This window comes from Acipenser ruthenus, chromosome 4, assembly GCF_902713425.1.
Source record: "Acipenser ruthenus chromosome 4, fAciRut3.2 maternal haplotype, whole genome shotgun sequence".
Taxonomy (NCBI): Eukaryota; Metazoa; Chordata; class Actinopteri; order Acipenseriformes; family Acipenseridae; genus Acipenser; species Acipenser ruthenus.
This window is the reverse complement of record NC_081192.1, coordinates 71,629,587-71,643,847: the sequence shown is the minus strand read 5'-3', so window position 1 is coordinate 71,643,847 and position 14,261 is coordinate 71,629,587. Positions and strand designations below refer to the sequence as shown.

General features: G+C 37.5%; 1 protein-coding gene across 2 annotated transcripts in view; it reads right to left on the bottom strand.

Annotated features, from left to right (window-relative positions):
* LOC117399245 (calpain-7) overlaps positions 1-14,261 on the bottom strand; it is a 39,779-nt gene that overhangs the window by 6,777 nt on the left and 18,741 nt on the right. Inside the window, exons 9-16 of one of the 2 annotated variants that reach the window (XM_033998309.3) lie at positions 12,817-12,910; positions 11,950-12,096; positions 11,141-11,247; positions 10,286-10,406; positions 9,743-9,887; positions 6,156-6,255; positions 4,448-4,583; positions 4,105-4,180 (exon numbers count right to left, since the gene is read on the bottom strand). In XM_033998309.3, coding sequence (XP_033854200.1) covers positions 4,105-4,180; positions 4,448-4,583; positions 6,156-6,255; positions 9,743-9,887; positions 10,286-10,406; positions 11,141-11,247; positions 11,950-12,096; positions 12,817-12,910 — 926 coding nt within the window. The remainder of the gene's footprint in view (positions 1-4,104; positions 4,181-4,447; positions 4,584-6,155; positions 6,256-9,742; positions 9,888-10,285; positions 10,407-11,140; positions 11,248-11,949; positions 12,097-12,816; positions 12,911-14,261) is intronic. The other variant, XM_033998310.3, reaches the window with a different exon arrangement.

Here is a 14,261-nt window from a genome sequence, read left to right as displayed (position 1 = left end):
ACAAAAAGGGGGCGGAGATTGTGCAAATGAGTGTTCTCAAATATTATAATGAGATGTACGAAAACTGCAGGCAATTGCAACACTTACAATTGCATCAATTTGTTAAGAACTTTTGAAAGCTTGTTTTAAACAGTTGCAATTGTTGCTGGCATTTTCCAGTCCACTTTTTCTCGTGGGTTACCAGTTGTGCTTAATGCATATTTGTGGCACCCAAATACCTATTTTCCCCTAAAAGCAGGGTGTACTTACAAGCCTTGAAACAGATTTCTATGACATTTTTGGCATAGTCAATGTCCCATGTGTATCCAATACATACTAAGTTTCTTCTTTTCAGTGCAGAAGCTGTTCTCGCTGTGCCGGCTCCCACAGTAACTATGCTAGAAAATGATCTTGGAGCTGTGTGACAGAAAGCGAATGAATCCTAGTCAACAATCTCTCTCTCGATCTGCGAGGGCGCTGTATAACAGGAACAGAGTGCCTCGTATTGGATGGTCTGGCAATTCATTCCAGGGTCAGTCGGAAACCAGCCATCCAGGAAGAGGGCGGAGTCACAATGCCAGAAGTCATCGCCCTAATGCGGTACGTGATGTGTCAGTCATGGATTGGAAGAGACGTGAATGAACTAGCTATCGCAGGGGGTGTGACTAAGGGTATAACAGAGGGTGTGACGATGTAATCTGTTCCTTTGATGTGGTTATGCTAAAGACAAGGAAACAAACTGTGAAAAGCGTATCGTGAGTGTTAAGTGTTTTGTCGAAACTATCTGTCTGTGTTTGTCATTGTCAGACGGCTAACACGAACCAGGAGCTGTCGCTACAGGCCAGCATCAAGCCCGGTCTACAATTCACTTCTGTCACTATACTTGCCTTGCACCGCATCTGCACAAAGAGCACTCACTATCAAGAGAAGTGACCGTGTCTGTGTTGTGTGTTGTTCTTTGTATTATTAATTTGGGACTGAACTCCGTGGTTTATATGCTGGCAATTGACATCATTGTGTAGAGCCAGCATTATTATTTAACCGGTTGCAAACCGGGAAAACAGTAGAATAAAGAACTGTTTTGAACTGTGAACTTTGTGTCTGTCGTTGTTGGAGAACCTGCATCACCTGTACATCTAAGCACTGCAAACCACTCGATCACAAGCTGCCATCATAGCAGTCCCAGACCACTTCAAAACGAAAAATAAAAAAATGCCTAAAATAAGCTTTTAGCACCAAAGGGGCCCTTCCCACAATGAAGGAAGCCCTTTACTTAAACAATGAATACTATTCGCTGTGCTCACGCGTGTTAGACCACTGCCCCCTAAGAAACGGGAAATTTAGACAATGATACTTAAATGATGTGAGACTTTATGGCAAAGGGATAATGATTTTGGAGCCAAAAAGGATTATATCAAGATCTCTGGGCAAGAGATCAGTTTGTTTCTGCTGACCCAAGCAATATGGGAGACCGGGAGCATTTTGTGTGTGGAGTTCACCATACGAGGTAAGAAACTGTTGTAACTCTACTTACAGAACCGCACGATAGAGATCAGCTGTCTGGCACAGTTATGGAAACTTCTACTTGCAGAGATATGGATCTGCATTTTCACTCTACATAATTTAATTTTATATTACAATTATTTGTCTGTTAGCTGTTCTGTTTCTTTGCAGCAGCAGTGGTGAGTATAGTCATCAATTTTCATCAATACTGGCACTTGTGTTAAATGAATAAATTTGGCTAGAAGTAAATCACAAAGACAGAATCAAGTGGTTTTAAAATTATATTACCAGTTAATTAAAGTGACATGCTGAAACGGCTATAAAAAGGAGTGATGACTATGGTTTAAAATCAATTTTCTTACCTTTTTTGGCACTAGTAATATTTTCTGGCCTTGTGTTGAAAATCTTTTCATTATTTTTTGTTTACTATAATTTAATTAGCTATATGCTGTATATTAAATACAACTCTCTCTAAATGAAAAATTGCTGTGCAGAGTATTTTCTTTTGATAGATTATGATAGTATAGTTGCAGACAAAAGTATTGGCACCCCACATTTAATATAAGACAATTCAAGAAAACATGTTAAATACAAGCATTTAGTGAACATTAGCTACTAATTAATATGACAAAGACCAAAATACACAATTTCCTGTAGTTTAACAAACAATCTTTATAAAAAAAGTCCATAAGTACCATATTCCTTTGAATTTAAGACGCAGCCCAAATTTCCCACCCTCAATTTGAGTAAATAAATAAAACATCAAATGTGCATTTACAAAGATACAGCCTCAATTACACATATGGAGGCACGTGTTTTTCTCCCTTTTTGTGAACTGTGGTATTGCTTGGCATGTCGAAAAATAAGGAGGTCTGATCAGCATTTTCGATCTGTCCAAGCTGGTACTGTTTGTTGGAATGAAGCCTAACAACAAAACTGAAATTGTAAAAGCTCTTAGAATTCCTCAGGAAGCTAAGGTCACGTTTCTGTTTGTGTACTGGGGCAATGGCGTCTTTCTTCGTCTTTTCTCGGCAGTCAGTTGCATTACTGTTTATGCACTTGGGTAGTCACGTCTTTTGTTGGCGATTTTAATACACGCATCACTACAGACGCAGGCCATTTTTGAGGAGACTTTTTTTTTTTTTTTTTTTTTTTTTAAGTGCGTCTTAAATTCGAAGGAATACGGTAATTTCAAATATTTGTTCATGACAAAAGTATTGGCACCTTTACATTAAAAGTCTGTAAAAATGTAATACCACTAACTTAAAAATATATTAATTGGTTGAAAACCATTACATAGTAACTAAGTAGCATTATAACGTCAATAACCAGAAAAAGAGGTAATTATTTTCAACATCTGTTGAAGGTAACAGAGCAGATGATGGTCAAGACAAAGGAACTGGATTCACGTTTGAGAAAAACACTCATAGCAAACTACAACAAAGGTAATAGCTACAAAACAGTATCAAACACATGTGGAATACCAAAATCTGCAATCAGAGCAGTAATCAAGAAGTACCACAGAACAAATTCAACTGAAATGCTTGAAAGAAGAGGACGTCCAAATAAAACTAATGGGTACAGCAGGTAGGAGAATCATCTGAGCAGATTAAAAAAAAAAACAGCCAAGGGCTTAAAAGAAAGATTTAGAAGCATCAGGCATAATAGTGCACGAAAGAACTCAACAAAAGCTCCTCTACACAGAAGAGTTTTATGCACTTAGACCCCCCTGCAAATCACTTTTAAAGATTCATAAAACAAATAGTCTAAAATATGCCAAGGAACATGAACAGGAATCTGAAGCATTATTTAACAAAATTCTCTGGTCCAATAAGATTAAATATAACTTTCCCCCCAAAATGGACCACAGTATGTTTGGAGAAAAAACCTTCAAATGAAGAACCTTGTACCTACAGTTAAACTGGAGGTGGTTCTTTCATGATATGGGCGTGTTTTAGCAGTTTAGGGACTGGAGACAGTAATTGAAGATCAAATGATTGTAGCCATGTATCAAACATTCTACAAAGTAAATGATACCATCTGTTCGTAGGCTGATCGGCAGAAAGTTTATCAACATGACAATGACCCAAAGCATACGGCTTTGGGTCATTGTCATGAAACTCTGAAATTCTTGAAGAAAACGAAGATAACATTCTGGAATGGCCTTCGCAATCACCAGATGTGAATTCAATAGACAAGCATTAGACTGATCTGAAAAAAGCTGTAGCCAGTCATTATCTATGCAATCTGTCTGAACTGAAGGAAATATGCAAGACAGAATGGGCCCAGATTTCACCAACAAGATGATGCAACATACTGGTTAAGAATTACCATAAATGTCTGAAAACCGTAACAAAAGAAAAATGAGGACACACAAAGTACTAAAGCAGGAGCACCAATACTTTTGTCATTAACAAATACTAACAAATACTAAGTTAATTGTTTTTTTGATAAGAGTATGTTAAATTACTAGAAACTGTGTATTTTGCCTTTTGTTTTGTTAAAGTGGTTAAAGTTTACTAAATGCTTGTTCTTAATCTTTTACCTTGAATTATGGTACAATAAGTGTAGGGTGCCAATACTTTTGCGACTGTATACTATTACCTTAAATAGTATACTCACTTGGGTAGTAGACCTTCTTTCCATCTGTCTTGTACACAACCAAGGTGATGAACTCTCGGTTAGAAGCAAAGTCATCCTGAAATGTAAGCAAACTATTTTGGTACAGTATCTAGTATCCTAAAGGGACCATCACATCATTTGCTAATGTGCATTCTGTTGCTGGAAAATTAAGCTCATAAAAATATATAGACAGATTTTATTCAAATAACATGTGATTGATAAGGCCGTTATAAAAGACGAAAAACACAACATGAATGGTTCATTGCATGAATGGGATGATTTTCCTAAAATGCTAACTGAATTGGGCTTGAAGCTTGCTCTCTGATCCCTGATGATCTCACACCTTATCTGTGATGTGTCTGGTGAGCAGAACCCAGACTGCAGCTCCCCCTTGTGGACACTGCACCTCCAGCTTGAACTGTGGGTTGTTAGCCAGGCTGTAGGCATCTTTCACTGGACCCTGCTTCGCTTCCCAAGTGCTAAGTAAAACCAAAAAAAGATAAATACAGGGGTAGTTAATTTTTATACCTGCAGTAGCTGTCTGTCGGTATACGAGGTAAGCTGTAAAAACAACAGATGTGTGTCAATTATTCATTTTCTGTCTTGTTTTAACAAATTCTGATAGCTCCAGCATGCACATCATCAGCACCAGTATGCACTCCAGTTTCATTTCATGAGTCTCCTTTACAGGAAGATGACAATTTGTGTTTTTAGTATTGCTCCATGGAGTAGCGTCCCTAGTTAGCGGCATCTGGGACAAGCCGATTTTAGCAGGTGGTGCCTCTGAAGAATTTACAACAAAATCTGATATTCTTTTATGGGACATTTTCAATAACCCTTCTACTGTATATACTCAAATGCTTTCTAACAACTAACCGACTCTCACGAGATTGCAACTGTGCAATTTTTTCAATATCCTGCCGCTGTTGTAACAGTCAGCGCTGATTGGTCTATTATTGTGTGTGTGTTCCAAAGCAATGTGAAAAGGCGCAGTGCTCTGCACACACAGCTCATAAGACTCACGAAACGAGCAGGATTTAGCATTGCACCAGCACTTCAATCCAGGGGTGCTACCACACCCCCAGCACTCACGCCCTGGCCTTTCCTCTGAAAGAGCAGAACATAAATAGGGCTTCTGTTTTTCGGGTTTTATTAATTGTATTTTTAGGTGCTTACTTTTAACTATTTTCGAATTTTATCTAAATCGTTTTTTTTGGGGCTTTCGTTTTTGATATACTGTATGAAATTAGTGTTTTTGGTTATCTTCCAAAATGCTTCAGCGTTTTTTTTTTTTGTCAAAATATGTATTTTAAGTGTGCAAGTAACAGTACTTGCACACTTAAATTGTACCTTCTTTCCTTCGCTGTCTTCCACAATGAAATCCTTATGGTCCCAGGCATATTTTTCTGGGGTTTTTGTGTGTAGGCATTTTCGTACATTTCGACACAGTTCTGTTTTAAATCCTCCGCATCTTAAATGTAATATAGCTTTAAATCCTGTTAACAAACCTCCATCCTGGTTGTAATCTCGTTTTAAATCTCGCAAGCGGAGTCTCCAATAGAAATGTAGGAATGTGCTGTCACTCAGTAGTTGGGGCAGGTAAGTCAGGAAGGCGGGACATTGCCCAGCAGAACTGGGAAATGTATGTATTTCTTGTAGTAGGTTTTATTTTTTTAATAGAAATAGGGTAAAGTCAGCGTGAATTGATTAACCATTTCCACAGTTTTTCAGGTGTTTTCCGGTGTTTATTGGCTATCCACCAATTTCATTCATTTTGTATCGGGGGTGTTTTACCAGGTTTTATTGGTTAAAACCGAAAATCTGAAGCCCTAAACATAATGCAAACTCCGTGCGCTGCAGATGCAGGAGACATTGGAGACCACAGAATTTTCATTGTTGTTTCTTTGTTCAGAGCCAATAACTGTCCCAAACATGGGTTGAATTTAAAGTGTTTTTTTTTTCTTTATTAGTGTGCCAAAGAACTGAGTTTGGTGAGAAATTACTGAATTTGTGAATTCCCTTTGCACTGATAAGGTAAAAGCTGTACTAACCTGTGAATGCAAGATGATTCTTTAAAAAGTGCAGGACTCCAGCTCAGATATATCACATCATAGTACTGACACAGGTCTTCCCAGGTAATCCAGAACACCCCTTGGTACACAAACAAGGTTATTACAGCAGGTGAGAATGATAGAAGTAGGGAGTTTCTTTGTTCAGCAATCTTGAAAATATATATTTTACACTAAAAGCTGCTATTCAGATTAAATTACATGAGAAACTTTGAGAAGCTGCACTTTCACTCTGTATATTGTATTTATTTATTTTTTTTACTCCTGCCATACAGTAGTCTTGTTGACAATCATTACTCAATGCCAGTATAACCAATACACAAATATAGTATTACAGATCATGTATTCTAAAGATTAACATAAATAAGCAGGCAGTTTAAAAGCTACATAAAAGAGCATGTCAAAGTTACTGCCATACAAAACGTATAATATAGATATATATATATATATATACACACACACACAGTGCCTATAGAAAGTCTACACTCCCTTTCAAAATGTTCACCTTTTGTTGCCGCCTGGAATTAAAATGCATTAAAATAGTTTTTGTTTTTCATTTACCTACACATCCTACTCCACAACTTCCAAGTGGAAAAAATATTCTAGAAATTTGTAGAAAATTAATTAAAAATAAAAACTGAAAAAGCTTGGTTGGATAAGTGTCCACCCCCCCTTGTAATAGCAATCCTAAATTAGCTCAGGTGTAACCAATCGCCTTCAAAATCACACACCAAGTTAAGTGGCCTCCACCTGTGTTAAATTGTAGTGATTCACATTATTTCAGGATAAATTCAGCAGTTCCTGTAGGTTCCCTCTGCTGGGTAGTGCATTTCAAAGCAAAGACTCAACCATGAGCACCAAGGCGCTTTCAAAAGAACTCCGGGACAAAGTTGTTGAAAGGCACAGATCAGGGGATGGGTATAAACAAATATCAAAGGCCTTGAATATCCCTTGGAGCACGGTCAAGGCGATTATTAAGAAGTGGAAGGTGTATGGCACCACCAAGACCCTGCCTAGATCAGGCCGTCCCTCCAAACTGGATGACCGAGCAAGAAGGAGACTGATCAAAGAGGCTACCAAGAGGCCAATGGCAACTTTGCAAGAGCTACAGGCTTTTATGGCCAAGGCTGGTCAAAGTGTGCATGTGACAACAATATCCCAAGCACTCCACAAATTTGGCCTGTATGGTAGGGTGGCAAGAAGGAAGCCATTACTCAAGAAAGCCCACCTTGAATCTCGTTTGAAGTATGCAAAAAAACACTCAGGGGAATCTGTAGCCATGTGGCAAAAAGTTTTGTGGTCTGACGAAACTAAAATTGAACTTTTTGGCCTAAATGCAAAGCATTATGTTTGGCGCAAACCCAACACAGCGCATCACCCAAAGAACACCATCCCTACTGTGAAGCATGGTGGTGGCAGCATCATGTTATGGGGATGTTTCTCATCAGCAGGGACAGGGGCACTTGCAAGGATAGAAGGGAAAATGAATGGAGCACTGTATATATTTCCGCCGCATTCGGATATCAGATGTGGAATAAATGGCGCTCTAAATAATGAAACATCTAAATAATGAAACATAAATTATTTTCCCTACCCCAGCTCAGATAAATGCAGCACTTAATGGCAAACCATTACAAATCCAAACAAAATTAACTGAATAAACCTGAATAAAATGTATTTAAAAGAATACAATTACACACTGGAGCATACCAGTATTTTACTGTAACGTTTACGGAACAACGTAGGTACACAGCACTATGTACTGATACAGCGGCACTAAAATATATATATATACATATATATATAATTTAGGAATTAGCAAGAAAAGGAATACATTTTAGTTGTAATGCAGGAGCTGTATGATTATTATTTAAGTTTTCTTAAACGCATTTCTGTTCTGGTTGTATGCACAGTATTTTGGCTAATAACAGACAACTCATTTTTCACACTGAAGCCCTGCCTGGATCAGGAGAACATGAGTGTACCATAAAAAAAAAAAAAACACAATAAAATATTGCTCCTTCAAAAACCATAGTACTTCTAATTGCCACCACCCTTGAATAAACGCTGCAGCTCTATATCTGTCTATCTATATCTATAGATATAGATATAGATATAGATATACACACACACACACACACAGAGCTGTAGTCAAAAGTTTACATACCCCAATGGAAATTTATAATTTCTAGAAATTTCTCAAAAACAAATTACAGGAAAAATCTTTTGTAGCAATTTATTTCAGTAATTTCTTTGCAAAACTCCAAAAATGCTCATTCAAAAGTATTCATACCCTGACAAGGAAAATGGTTAATAGCTAGATGAGGCACCTTTAGCAATAATAACCTATTTTAAACGGTTAGGATATTTGTCAGTGAGTTTTTGGCATGATTCTTTAGTGATTTTTGACCATTCCTCAACACAGAATTGTTCCAGTTCATTCAAATTCCAAGGACTTCTCTTGTGCACAGCCTTCTTCAACTCATACCAAAAATTCTCAATTGGATTTAGAACGGGACTTTGACTTGGCCACATAGAATATGATCATATTCAAAATAAGTGTCTGGTGGTACGCTAGGACCCTGAGGATCGAGGCAGCAGCGTTTTCAAAATGTCCACAGGAACTGTCAATGCATTAACAAAGGTAAGGTGTCTCCTAATAAACAAATATCAACAATACTACACAAAGAAACTGTCTTTTGCTTTTATGTTTTGTTGTTTTCTTGTTCATTTCGCAATGTGTAAATAGCTTGGCACAGAGTCTGATGCAGCTTTCTATTTTCTCCGATTCGCTCTTTGGTAGTTTGTCATTTTCAAATTCCCAATTTGTTTAAATCGTTTCATACAAAGACCGATGCAGATGTTTTTGTCTTCTGCTTTGATCTTTTCTGAGTCTGTATTTTACAATTTGCAATTTGCGCAAAATAATTTACTCAAACACCGAAAAACATTTAATTTCGGTCTTTTCGAATTTGGTTATGTTCAAATCACGAAATGGTCATTTTGTTCGGTCAATGTCAGAAATCTCTGATTGAGTATAACATATCACATTCTCTGTACTGAACAAAAGACAGTTCCAGCAGTCTTATCTTTTTAATTGACAGCTACTGGTAAGCCATGGATACCTTTAATAATTTAAATTTTGGAAGTGGCGAGTATATCCCTTCCCTTCCTGTGTCGGTTCTGGTATTTGTGGTGTAGACCTCCCTTTTTTTTTTAACAATCTCCAATAGCATATTTATGTCCCACCTCTGCTCACTAATGATTGGACAGCTGCAAAGCCAGGGCACATCTTTGACATTCCCATTGGTTAAACTCCCAAGACCTTTAGCCGAGGCAGAGAATACCTTGAACTGTTTATGTCCCGCCTCCGCTCACTTATGATTGGATTGCCATGGAAAAAATACAGATATTCTATTGGTTGATTTTATTTTATATAAAAAATGTAATTCTGCACGATTAAATTGTAAAAAAAAAAAAATCTGCGATCAACTCTTCAGTTGATTATTCGGTCCGATTAATCTGTTAATTGGAGCAGCCCTAATATATATATATTCTGTCTTTCCTACCGTTGTCAAATTTCTGTGCGGTTTTGGGGTCGAAGTTGAGGTATTTGAGCAGTTCTGTCGTCCAGCTCTTCTCGTCGCGCTCGCTGAAGCGACCTTTCCAGCGTAAGTGGCTCCAAGGATTTTTGAGCTGAAGAAACCGAAGCCCCTGGAGTTAAAAAAAATAAAACAAAACAAAAACATGATTTAGCAGAATAGCACTGCAAAATATAAACTGTTGCTAACTTTACTTATTTTGTGGTGGATGACGTGAAATCCCTGTCAAGCTGAGTAGCCACTATGAAAATGTATGTTAGCCAACCTCGAAACAATAACACTTACTGGCTTTGGCTACGGAGACCCTGAAGATACTGTACTAGTATCAGTACAGAATGTGATTCGACCTTCTTATTGCTCTGCAGGTATATTTATTTTTCTACAACAGCAAAACCAATATCAAGTACTGAACAGTGTAAGCCCACACTTGGCAAGTCGAATATTTCACAAAAGGATATAGCCAGATTATTCCAGCCTGAAGTTCAAACCTCGTGGGGATGTGAAGAGTACCTTGTATTCTCGAACGTCCAGGACAGCGTAAGCATGTGTGGGCACCAGGCCCCACCGCTCGCCTTCCTCCTCTGTCATCACCCCTGTCGCTGTCGTAATGAGGACGTGTCCCTTATGAAACCTAAGAGGAAGGAATACTTGATTTGAAGATAATCGGAAATATAGAGGTTGCTTTTTTGCATGTCAAATACAGGTTGTAACATCACAGTTCTTTTAAATGTTTTTGTGTTCACATATAATATACTGTACTATATGTACAAATGCATGCAATGTTTATGTGTTTGACAAGCAGGTGCATGTTCTTAGACTGTATGCTTCTGTGAAAGGGTGTAGAGAATACTGCTCAGTGAGAGTAATGACGCACTATAAATTTCATACACTGTTTGGTAGCCTGGTTTATTAATATTGTACTGCAATGTGTTTGTTTTGTAGTTAAATTACAAGTTAATTCTGCAAATAATGAGGTGCTCTGTTTCCGCTGTAACTGCATCTGTTGTAGGTCTATGTTATATGCCAATTGAAGACATTCGTCAAATCCTTCCTGTCAATGTAACCTTTATTGGCACTACTGGGAGCACTTTACCTGGCAAGTCTGTACTCTGCTGCTAACTACAGGCTCCATTCTATAATTAATCAAAATTAGTCTTCTTGCTTACCTGCCTGATGTTTAGTGTTTTACTTACTTGGAGTAGCTTATTTGTAAGCTACTCTGACTTTTATACAGTGCATCTGGTGTTAAACGCAAATCTGTGACTTCATACTGTTCTTTTTGCACTCCCCAGCCACCTGGACCTCTTACAGCACACATCTCTTTTTCAAACCTATCCGAGTTTCCAGCGAGGTCCATGCTCGTACCTTTGATACAGCATTCGAAAAGTGTCGTCTTTGCTGAAAGCTTGATTGTCTGAATGCATCGCAATTCGTTCAGGGATCCAACCAGTTAGAGCATGAAGATCAATATTCTGGAAAAAGACATCTGAATTACAAAACTGGTTTCCCTGCTATTTATCTCAATATTGATTCACAATACATATGTTTTTTTCCCCCAAAGATGACCACGATCAGGTCTAACTTTGGAACAACCTACAATTTTTATACAAAAGGAAAAAGTACATCTGATCTTCAGTTAAAATCATAGACTAAACATTGGGCATACTGTGGAACTGAAGTTTCATAGGTCAAACCCCTCTACGCATAATCTACAGTAACCTAGCAGAGCCACAGCTTGTTATTCCAATCACAGCCGGTCAGAAACTTCAAGTGGGGCCTATATTATTTGTTTATTTAGCAGACGCCTTTATCCAAGGCGACTTACAGAGACTAGGGTGTGTGAACTATGCATCAGCTGCAAAGTCACTTACAACTACGTCTCACCTGAAAGACGGCGCACAAGGAGGTTAAGTGACTTGCTCAGGGTCACACAATGAGTCAGTGGCTGAGGTGGGATTTGAACCGGGGACCTCCTGGTTACAAGCCCTTTTCTTTAACCACTGGACCACATAGCCTCCTTTCATTTATGTACTTTCACTGATGGATTTGGTCATTATTTGTAGTATTTAATGCTTTAGCTCATGGAATCTAATTGGTTTGCAGGACGACTAGTTGCTAAAACCATTTTACCCTTGGTGATTTGTGATTTAAAAAAAAAACTTTTCGTCACTTACCGAATTGGAACCTGGGAAATCGTATCCCCCCATGACCTTCATGTAGGCTTTCTCAATCAGGGACACCCACAGCTCATTCTTGTTGCTGGAGTAGGAACAGAGCAGCTCCCCATTGTGATCCACTGGCAAATAGTCATCAATTATAACCTGGCATCAAAGTGAATACAATCAGCACGGCTACAGAGTACAGTTCAGATTTCAGGATTTACTAGTTACATAGCATTCCATTGCAACTGCCTTTTCATGGGTAACATATAATCTATCCTTCCACAACTATACAACACTGAATAATGGTGCATTTTGAGCAGGTGTTTCTTTTTATTCAATGAAAAATGCTTTGACTAGAAGTCCTTCTCAGTGTCGAGGGGCTCTGGATTGTTTTGAGAAACTAACATGAAAGCTGCAGTTTCCAAACAACAGGATACTTTTTTTTTTCAAATATAGATTCATTCTTTCTAAACTTTATTAGAAAATATCAATTTATTCATTCCCAAATTCAGTTTTATCTGTAGGACACAAACTTCCTGCCCCCCTTCCAAGCTCCGGTAGCAAACTGAAATACTACACGGACATTTTGAGTTTATAAGTTAACAACCATCTTAAATATGGATGAAGTACTTTTAACTCCCAAAACACAGTTCTGCTTTGTGACCCGCATAATGGCTTAAGGGTCCAATAAAACCGGAATTTGAAACACATATTCAATGTCGGCACACAACCAGACTGCTGGTAGTGTAGATTTCTAATAATGTAGACTTAACTATAACCTTTTAGAAACCAGGACCAAAATATCTACACAAGATAAGATGATGTCCATTATTGCTAAAACGAATACAATATAATATATATTTTGAGATTTACAAGTACCTTTCTGGGAACCCCGTTTATATGAAGCTTGACCATGTACTTCCCACATGGGTTATACTCAGGCTGTCCTTTTTTGTTCTGAGGGTAGATAATGCTACAGAGCAAAGTTACAGAAAAACAAAAACAAAAACATAAGCAACTGGAGGACCAGAAATCACAAGGCCTACATGGTAGGTGAAATCTGTTGATTAAATTATGCACATTGAACCCAGAGATCAGAATATTCGGTTTATAGTAAAATTGAACCAATTTGGGTTATAAATACAAAGGTTTATAGGTAGTAACTAGAGTGGTCACAACGAACAGCTGCTATTAATACTGGTTTGCTGGATTGTAACAAATAACAGGTTTTAAAAAGGGTCACATTCATACATTTTTTATTAAATTATACACCTATTCTCCAGGCTGACTGGAGATTAATCGAAAACACTTTAAAAATTAATTTTGAATTTCGGAGCGTTTTAAAGAGATAAGAAAAATCTGTAAAAAATCTGTAAGACTGTAAACTGTGAGCAATTTTGCCTTTAAAAAGTGGAAAAGAGTCACCTCACATCAGTTTAAAGAATTCCAAGAAGCATTATGTAGGTCTGCATTGTGTGCCATTCTGATTAACATTCCAGCTCAATATAACATCAAGTCTAGCATCATTCAGAGACAAAATCTTTTACTTACTTTTTTGCAAATTTATGTAATGCACAACACAGTGCTCCACGAACCACGAGCAATGCTACTACTACTACTATGACTACTACTACTACCACCAGTAATAATAGTAGTGCGATTGGATCTTAAGCATTGTAATTTAAGCTTGCATAAATGTACGGTACCAGGATAACCTGTTCAGACAGCATCTGTAAAGCTCACAACTGTCGACTATAATGGACTATATGGCACCCAATTGTACCAGTACTTGTATCAGCTTGTACTTGCACTGAACTGCTCCATACCTTGCCATATTCTACTACTGCTCTTAATTATAACGAACTTAATTATAACTACTGCTCTTAATTATAACATTCATCGTACTTACTACATGCTCTTGCTGGACTTACTCGTATAAGCAATTATTTTTTACTTTACTACAGCTTTTAGTCGAACTCACTCTTAAATGTAATTATTTACTGTATTCTTTATTTTGCTCTTACTTGACTTATCTGCTACTGACTTTATTATACTCTATAACTTTTCTTATCTGTAATGTGATATCTTATATGACACCTTGTAATATGATACTTTGTACTGTGATATTTTGTAACAGTTGTAAGTTGTAAGGATTTATACCCCTCGTGTTCCTTGATAACATTGGTGCTAAAGAGCTTGTCTAAAAAAGAGAACACTGAACTTGCTCACCCTCAAAATAATATTTAAAAAGGTATTCTTTTTTCTGACTACATTCAAAGAAAAAAAAAAGCTATGTACAGTATGTAAACTTTGCTTTGTATAAC